Below are 9,910 nucleotides of genomic sequence, written 5' to 3'. Positions count from 1 at the left end.
GCACAAACTTACTGATCATCATTTGAAGAGCTCAACATCTCTCTTATGCTCTCAAAAACTTTGACACTACAAATAATTAATCTGAGACAACTAGGATTTGTCCCCAGGTTCACTGTAAACTCTGACTTATGTATTTGTTAAGAAGCAGAAAAATAACTTCTGCAACATGTTAGTCTGGAGGTTTAAACTCGTGTTGTCTCACAGAGTCGATGATTAAAGCTAAACTTTCAGCTGTCAGAGAAAACTTAACTGAGTTCAGACTGTTTACTTACAGCACAGCTACACTCACAGATAACTGAGCCTCCTACCTGCCTGTCAAACAGCATCAAACCATAAACCTTCCCTGATACAGTCCGGATCTGAGTTGGGTCCTGCGGAGATCAGATATGAAGGCAGGCGGCTGCTCGCTCTGCTGCTGTTCGCGGCTAACAGCGGAGCTAACTGCTAACAGCCGCTGCTGAAACTAACAAACTGCACAAATCCATTCAGCAGCTCCACCATCCACAGTCACAACTCGCACCAACGGCCGAAATTAACACTGCTCCTCAGTTGCATGAATTTAAACCTAGGCTACTTAGGGACGTCTGGCACAACTTGCAACCTCTGGAAACTCCTGAAAAACTTTTAAACTAACCTTCGTTGAGCTAAAATGAAGACAGAATCAGCAACGGCACGGCATGTATCTTGCCTCAGATGTTTTTCGGAACACATTTTGGTGAACACTTTTGCAATATCAGAGAACGCTGCTAAACGAGCTGCTTTGTTGGTCGGGTTTAAAATCCAGGAGCAGACAGTCCACATGCCTAGTGGCACGCCCATCAAGCATCCAATGCTGGGAAGGAGCGTGACCCTTGCGTCTAAAAACGCCCCTGTGGAAACCTACCATAAGAGAAGTGAGGAATCAGCAGTTAATGACGGTATTTAGTAGTCAATTAAACAGATTTTTCAACAATTGTGAATCACTTTAACCATGAGAGGTCCTTTACAGTCTTTGCACACAAAATATTACACTGATTGGATTAGCTGCAGACAGATACACACACTCACACACACATGAAAATAATAAGATTTGATAATATATATAAATATATTCACAGAAATCTTCAAGCCATGCTGTCAGGTGTTGCATTTGATAGTGTGTGAAAGCAAAAAGTTACCAAAAAAGCTCAAAGTAATCGATCAGTGGTTGAAACATCTAAATTTTTCCTCTCTCAGTGATTGGCAAATAATAATTTAAATTCAGTCAGACAATTCCAGGGTAACTTTATCATCAATGGATTCACATCCATGTATCAACAGCAGCCACTGTGTTTTCTCTGCAGTGAAATATTATCGAGCACTTCCATGAAGCCATCCCATCGATCAGACGTGTACAATGAAGGAGCACCTGAGCCCATCTGACTGGGCTACAGTGGTACATCAATAAAAAAAGGTTGGGAACCACTAATCTACTGTGCATTAACTACAGCACTTTAAACAGGAAACATTCTATGTAGCCACCATGATGATGAGTAGTGTGAATTAATGAATCCTCTAAATCACATTAACAGCAAAGACTAACTAATGCTGCAGAGCATTAGCTAAACCTTAATCACCTGCCAGAGGGGATCCTGTTGCCTCACTCTTGGTGATAAACCACTCCGAGTCAACACCTGACTGATAACGCTGACCTTTAATTAAAATATTTCCTCGCTATTTTTATAATAAAAGAACACTCAGTATTTGGCAGAACTTTGCTGCTCCACATCTTGTCTTGAAGCAAACCTGCCTCGTGCGTTTCTCTGCCAGTAAGCTCTGCAGAAAGGCTTGTTGTGCACACATTTTGTATATTGCATAAAAACCAGACTGCTAAGACATATTATATGATCATGAAAGATACATATCTCATAAATGGTGCAACTAAATAGATTATATGGGCCCTGTCTGCAGAGCGGCTAATGGAGGCCGTGGCGTAGAGGGAATAAGACCTGTTAGCTGACTGTGTTTGCCTGAAATGCTAGCCCGCCAGGCTTTTTCACCACTGTTCTCACAGAGATAAATCCCTGTTGCACTTAGTAGTCATCCATTTTTAATGGCGCAGGCTCAGCTGGAGAGATGCATGAAGACAGGGGAGGGGGAACAGGGAGGGGAGGGAGGGAGGGAGTTAGGAACAGCCAAGGTGTGGATGACACCAGCCGGATGCCTCAGGCTAATGTATGTACAGTCTACTTGATGTGTTTTTCTACTGTATGCTCAGCGTCAGCAGCAATTATGAATGTCTGAGGTTGTTTTGCTGGTGAGTGGGGCCGCAGACAGTGCAACCATTCATGAACTCATCATGGTTTTTACTCTGTTTATTGTTCACTCATTGATGGGACATTTGTAGGAAACCAAGCACTCACAGCTGCACGACCGTAGACAGCTCCTTCCAAAAAAACAAGAAGGAGCAGCAAAGCTTCCTGCCTGTTTTTGAGCCCCTTAATATGTCTGCAGCAGCCATTCCACAGATGGCAGGCGGAGAAGGCCTGGGAGGGCCAGCTATTCAATCTACTTCAGTGCAAACATGATCCGTTTGAATGGCGAGGCATAAGCCAAGACATTCTTGTGTGGGCAGACCTCCCCAAACAACCACGAACAACCGTGGCACTGTGTTTGTCCTTCAGAGACAAATCTTTAAGATGCCAGAGCAGCAGAGCAGTTTGAGTTTGTCCAAAAGCAAAGGTTAAAGGGAAGTTTTTCTCTGCTGAGTGTGTTGTAGTATGCATGAGGGCGCAGCACTTAAATGAGCCACAGACAGTATGTGTTGCTTAGCCAGTGAGGCAGTCAGTTTGCAGGCCAATTAGGGCAAGCAGGGCCATTCCTGTAAATGTGTTTTTAGTCGACTTTTCTCCTTAATTTAATCAGTCCATCTGCAAATCACTAAATTAGCCAGTAAACCCGAGACTCTAGGCTCTTACGCAGCTAAAATAAGAAGTTGTTGCACCCACACAGTCAGATGTTGAAGAACACGACCACATAGCTCCAAATATTTGATAGGTTTTTATTTCTCTAGTGGATTCATATGTTGTTATTCTGCACAGCAGCATACAGGAAAATTGTGGTAAAATATAAATAACAAAGTTCAACAGTGTTTCTTTTTTTTCTATTATTCATTTAATCAAAAAACCTCTGTTAAAAGTGGCAAATTTTTGTCAGCCTTTTTCAATATCCACTCTCTTGCACACTCTCAAGAATGTAACATTGAACAACTAAACTTTAAAAAGTATGGGTATAATCATTATTTACAGACAATCACCTTTTGGTGAGCAAACGCTTATAGCTTCTTGGAAATTCACTTCCATCATGTTAAATGCAACAAAATGAAAATACAATTATGTTATACAAAGATCAAAAATACTATCAAAAACCCTTATTATAAATGGCAGCACTATATCAATAAACTGCTGTTGACATTTTACATGTAAGTACAAAATCCTGTTGAGGTAGCGCCCTCTGAAGTCACTTGTAATGTTAAAATACTGAATAAACATCACTTTATATACAATACAGCAAATCTCTCTTCTTTCTTCAATGCAATTGTTATTCCTTTGGTAAACAAAACTGTCAGAAATGTGCAGTCCTGCAAGTGACACTTTCAATCATACATTCACAACATTTTTGCATCCTTTTTTTTTTTTTTTGGATTCTTCAGAAACAGAAATGATGGGATAACATGTTGTGTACAACATTCATTTGCTCTTTTTCACCCCACGCTCAGAGTGAAAGGGACTCACAGAGCAGACCTGCACCGTGAGACTCTCTGGTGGATACACTGTCAGGGCAAACCAAAACAGAAAAAAAAAGGAAAACGCCATAGAGAAAGAGAGACCTGACAGAGAAAAGGAAATCCAGTGTGTCGCCCTTATTTGGGAATGTAAACATAAAGAAATGTAGGCTAGTATCTCTCATTTCTGACTGCATGTGAATGCCAGATCATCACATAGGATTGGAAAAGACGGTTTGGCTTGGCAACAATTGATTATAACGTTCCCCAGAGAACACCAGCCCTAAACAGAGGCCACATTGTCTCTTCTTTTTTTTTTTTTTCTTCCTGCCTCGCAGATTGAATGTCAACTTTTAGAGCAAGTTGGAAAATATGTTGTGGAGTTTTTTAGGCAGGCAAATGGGATCAAAGAGTTCCTCCTCCAGTCAGACGCACACATGTACTCATTAATAATGACACATTCTTGAGCTTCTTTAATGGCAAACATAACTTTGGTTTTCTAAGACGAGAAAGAAAAAATATCTCAGCGAGCTTAGCTCACCGTACAAAAATACTTGGTAGAAATATGACATTCATCCCCTTTGCCAATGTCAGTGTGTTTCCCTACATGACCAAAATACTTTTTTTTTCTTATTCACACTTTGTGATTATTGATACATGTATTTATATGCACACGCTCAAATGACTATAAACTAGCAAGAAAAATAAATCCAATGTATAAAGCATAAAATTATTCTATGTGGATAAAAGAACTATAAAAATATAAGAGATCTTAGAGAGGAAAAAAAAAGATAAAATCAATATGTTTATGAAACTGGGATAAAGGCTAGAGCCGAACTCAAAACAGTCATCTGGAAATTGTTCAGTGCAATTCAATTTACTTTATAGTCATGTCTGTTTAGAATATTTTCATCCTCTTACCACCCACAGCCCTCCCTCCCTTTAATGGTCGCTGGGATGGCTGGTCTTTTGACAGTGGACAGTATTTTATCGTATGGGCATTGTCCCCGTTGGCACTGCAAAGGGGGCAGGTGTAAGCCCTCAGAATCGGGCACACAACCCTGCCGTCCGGAGTCTTCAGGACGTGGGAGCCGTACACCTCCTCAGGAGCTCCGTTATTTCGGCAGAAGACGCAGATTTTGGGCTCCTGCTTGCTCCTGGAGGCGGGTTTGCGCATCTTCCTCTCCATGCCGAACAGATCGAACCCGGCGAAGCTCCCCCCGAAGCCCACCTCTCGCTCCGGCAGCTGGACGCCGAGCTGGTTCTGGAAGGGGCTCAGTATCGAGAAACGCTCCTTCAAGTCCAGGATGGAGGCCGGCGGGGGGCTCCCGGACGGGCAGCAGCAGTCCAGGTGCCCGCTCTCTCCAACGCCGCCCGCGATTACGCACGGACACGCCGGGGAATCGTCCAAGCCCAGGGTCGCTTTCAGGGACTCGGTGATGGAGTTGGGGTTCTGGGGCATGCTGAGCTTATTATTCTTCGTAACCAACGTCGTCAGCCCGAGATAGTCGTTCCAGAAATTAAAAGTATAGTCATATGGGCTGCGCGCGTTCAAATAGTTGTGATTGAGAAAATCCATGGCCACTTCTGGTCGTTTGCTCGCAGTCATAAGGTGAAGCAAGCAGAGTAATCCGTAAAGTCTTTGTAGCCAGAGTTCGTCTCCAGGAATGGTTCATGCACAGCGATGTGGTCTCCAGTGTTCCTGTAATGTTTGAGCGTCCTGCAAACAGGCTTTCTGGTTATAAGGACCAGGAGGGCGGGGCGCTCTCCCTTCAAAACCAAGTTTGTGATCAGGTTGAAAGCAGGCTCCCTTTCTTCAGAGCCACATTTAGACACATTTGTTTTCTTGCAGGCAGGCGCTTTGTCGACATCAATCATCATTCTGGCGTTTGGAGATTCGGGCATTTTCATGGAGAGAGGGGAAAAAAAGTTGTTAATAGTTAATGATTTGCGCAGAGAAATAATTTCGCGCACAAAGCCGTACTGTAGTTAATTACATTATTTCAGCGCCAGTACCGATCAATTAGAGGAGGATGGCTCGGCTTTTTGTTCCCCCTTGGTACTAAAATATTACAATTCTGCATGTTTCGTGAATCAATATCGTTAATCATTGTTACGTGAATACCATCAACGCCAACTCGGGCGTTCACACACCTTAACCCCTTGCGCGCCAGCAGCAGAGGCCCTTTGTTCCATGCAGCAGCCTTCCTCTCACTGTCCTGGGAGGAATAATCTGTGCTGATGCATCCTATTATGTTACCATTGAAGCAACATGAGGCAAACCTATAAACCAAAGCTCTCATGCTTCCATGTTTCCTCACTGAAGAGGTTTACAGCTCCATCACTGATCTGCACAGGGTGATTTTTAACTTAACTAACCATTTTAGATTATAAGTAGTTAATTATGATGCGAGTTTCTTTTTTTTTCTGCAATGAGGAAAATAACATCTGTAGAAACTGTATTTAGAATCAAAGGTGTCTTTATTCCCAGAACTGTAAACTAAAGGGAAGTAAACAACCTTTTATGACGTCTCTGTGTGTAGCTGTTTAATTGTGACATGCTGTCGGTCCTCGCATTAAATGCTCATAAAATCCAGACAAAACACCACATCAGTCCCCTCAGTCATGATGTAAACACAACATGCAGAGCTGCTCTTCAACAGGGGGCAGCATAGTGCAATTACAGGTCAGTTCATTTCGACCAGAAAGACCCCTCCCTCCCTCGCCTGCCTTCCTCCCTCCTTCCCTTCTCTCCTCCCCTGAATGAATGAGAGTGCCAAACAAAACCTACAGTAATGATGGCCACTGGCTGCAAGATGAAAGTCACCCATGATGTTCCACCAGCCAGATGTCATTAGTATATTCTGATTCCAGCAAGACAACAATGGTGATTTGGAGAGGAGCTCACAAACGACACAGATCAGTCAAATTAACCTGCATAATATACAATATATATCTGGGTGAAGGTTTAATGAGGAATCCGCATAACTAATGTGAAGCTACATAACAAAACAACACCACGTGTGCAGGGCCAATCAGTATTGATACCAAGCATTATATCCTCTCACACGTCTAGGGGTAACTCGCCCGAATTTTGTCTGTGGCACCAACAAAACTGTAAAATCTTTACAGCTGCAGGCATGTTCATTTGGTTAATCCACAGAACACGCTAAGCCTGTTTAGACCTGGTGATAACATGTGTTTTGGGTGATCCAACCACAAGTGGACGGCACTAAATACAAGTACAAACAACCACCAAGACGCACTGTGATCCAATCACTCAAACCAATTACCAAAGTGGTCTGGGACACACCTCACATCTTTCGTAGTATAAACACCAATGCATCCTCACTGGTGCAGGACGTGGTGGTTGTTTTGGTGACAGTGCACTAAAAGCTCTATAACTTCGCCATTTTATGTCAAGTTGGACGAAGTGTTGCTTGACCGTCTCGCGTTTTGCCCCGTGGAAGGAGATGTGTTGACTTCTCCTGACAGCGATATCCTCAGCTGTACTGACACAACTGCAAACGTGCATGCTACAGACCAACTAGCAAAAGTGTGGATGCAATAACTGTGTGCGGGGCAGTAATGAAATCTGAACACATGGTCAGCCGGGGACACATAATAGATACAGGTGTAAAGAGCGATCTGTCTCGGCTGACCACTTTGTGTTCGGATCACCAAAACGAATGTTAATACCAGGTCTGAACAGGCTCATTGGACTGTTTGCATGGTCTAGGGACTGTTTATTTGCTAGGAAGTAGTTCCCAAGGAAAACTGGGTTAGCTGACCCTTTAAACTGAGTGTGATTATAGAAAATAAGAAAAATACACATGCATTCTCTCGTGTATTGTCAAGTTTTATGTGCCCAAGGTTACAACTGTTTGTTGAATTTATATGCCAAAAAAAGAAAAGAAAAGAAAGATGAACCAGAGTACCCCAACAGTCTCCTTCCCAATCCTATAGGAGATATACTGTATACTGTACAGGCTAAAGTGATTGGGTCAGTTTGACTTATTGCGGACATAATCACATTTCTAACACAAAGTCAAAACAGTCGAACTGACTATTAAAAGATTTAGGGGAGACTATTTTCGAACAGGCTACTTTAAGTAAAACCAATGAGATCATCAAGGACTCCCCTCATGTTCTGCATACAGAGTGCGAGCTGCTGCCCTCTGGTAGAAGATTTAGAGCGCTTCACTGCAGACTGAACAGATTTAAAAATTCATTCATACCTCTGTCTATAAAGCTTTTAAATAATGTCAGATAAAGCCAGAACTGGCATTGGATTATGAAGATTTGCATTTTTGTAGAGGTATTTGTAGCGTATGGTTTTATTTATTGATTTATCTTTTTGTGTTTCTTATCGCTACGTTGGGTATAATGTTGATTTGTCAATGTACTATGTTGTATGTTGCATTTCTATGGCTGCAGTATGGGTGGGCCCGAGGCAAATTTCCCAGTCTGTGGGACAATAAAGTTGATCTTGGAATTTAGTGGCATCTAGTGGCGAGGATTGCAGCTTGCAACCAGCTGAAACTTCTTCAGTTACAATACCTTCAGTGTTCATTGTTCAGGAGGTTTTCACCAGGAGCCAAATTATCCACAGAGGTATTTTCTTCTTCACAACAAAAGGAGCAGGTGGTTAAAACTGGTAAACACACCAAATAAAGCAGTTTCATGTTACATGTCAGTGTTGTCAGAGACCGGCAGCTTGCCTACGACATACTATTGTGTGCTCACACTTTCTCTCTGATAACCTAATGTGTGCTCAGCCTATTTCTGATCCAGATGTTCAGGAGATTTTTACCTGGAGCCGAATTATCTGCGGAGTTCTCCTCCTCTCCAAAACAAACAGACCTGGTGATTTAAACCGGTAAAAACACTGAATAAGGTACTTAAAAACCAGGTTTTCCGACACTGCTTGTTGCAGTTTGGCTTCTGGTGGCTGATGGGCTAAGTAACGATGCCACTGTAGAAACATGGCGGTGCATCATGGTGGTATCCATAAACAAGAACCTGCTCCTTATGTAGAGATAAACAGCTCATCATTCTAGGTACAGAAAAAAGAACAATTCTTATTTTCATGTGATTACACACACTTATATTCCATTTCTGCCAATATATCCCCCTAAATCCTACACACTGAGCCCTTAAGAGACAGTGTTAAGTTTTTGAAATTATAAACAAACATATCTGTTGAGGCTCTAAGTTTGTGAAGAAAATCTAGTCACCTTGACAAAATGTACCATGCTGCCTTTAGCTCAAGCTTTACTGAAAAGCACTGAGTTGTTGCCTGAGGTATGATATCAGTCTGAAGCATAAACACAACATGGAAGACTGTGAAGGTTATTTTAAGTGCCTTAGATCTCCAGTATGGCCAGTATAAGGTGTTCTCCAGCTCCCAAAAGAGTATTAGGGCTCCTCTTCTCTCTATCCTTGTTATATGCACATATATGGAGAGCTCATTGCATGTAAGAGGATGAATATAATCTGCTTCTCATGCACCACTTGTTTTCATAGCAAAGAACCTGGAATATGTGAACCAGGAGTCTATAAAGTTATAATATATACTATCTTTAATAATCCTGTCAGTCAAATTGGAGCATATTGGCTGATAGAAGTGATCCAGATTTTAATTCTCCAGAGGGAATATGAGGCAGGCATCGTAAACAGTCCGCTCAGTGCGGGCCTCTGATCCTGCGATGAAGTGGGCAGCTCAGGAATGTGGAAGCAGCCCTCTTGAAACAATGATAACACGAGTGACTGGTGTTCTAATTAAAACTTCCAGGGGGAGGCTGCAAGAACTCACTGACTTGGAAGGTTCACATCTATTTTTAAGGGATCTAATAAGAATGCGCTACCTTCGGAGACAAGAGTGATAAAAGCAGAACAAAAGCACGGTTCAATGAGCTGCGATGTTTTTAGAGGCCATTTCTCTCTGTTCTGTGTGTTCAGCAAGTTAGTTTGAAATAGTATTGACTGCTCATTGGATTTCCACTCCGGAGCCTCCATTCAGCTGGTGCAAAATATGAATTTTATGATGAAGCATTAATAATGTATGTAATCGCCAATTCTTTTTTTGCAAGCCAGGGCAGATTGTGAGAGCAGATTCCCGTGTTGCTGCAGTGCAACTGAAATATTCATGGCCATATTATTTCTTAA

The 9,910-nt window shown here is 42.2% G+C and overlaps 1 protein-coding gene across 1 annotated transcript; it reads right to left on the bottom strand.

The window, feature by feature from the left end:
- Nucleotides 1–3,005: 3,005 nt before the first annotated feature.
- nanos1 (nanos homolog 1) lies at nt 3,006–5,486 on the bottom strand. The gene has a single exon (XM_050043059.1). It carries the CDS (start codon nt 5,349–5,351, stop codon nt 4,641–4,643), a length of 711 nt encoding a protein of 236 aa, XP_049899016.1. The 5' UTR covers nt 5,352–5,486; the 3' UTR covers nt 3,006–4,640.
- Nucleotides 5,487–9,910: the final 4,424 nt, after the last annotated feature.

This window comes from Epinephelus moara, chromosome 4, assembly GCF_006386435.1.
Source record: "Epinephelus moara isolate mb chromosome 4, YSFRI_EMoa_1.0, whole genome shotgun sequence".
Classification (NCBI taxonomy): Eukaryota; Metazoa; Chordata; class Actinopteri; order Perciformes; family Serranidae; genus Epinephelus; species Epinephelus moara.
This window is presented reverse-complemented; position numbering and strand designations above follow the sequence as displayed.

Excerpts from the sequence above, each read along its gene's own strand:
- nanos1 (XM_050043059.1), bottom strand. The coding sequence starts at position 5,351 with ATGACTGCGAGCAAACGACCAGAAGTGGCCATGGATTTTCTCAATCAC.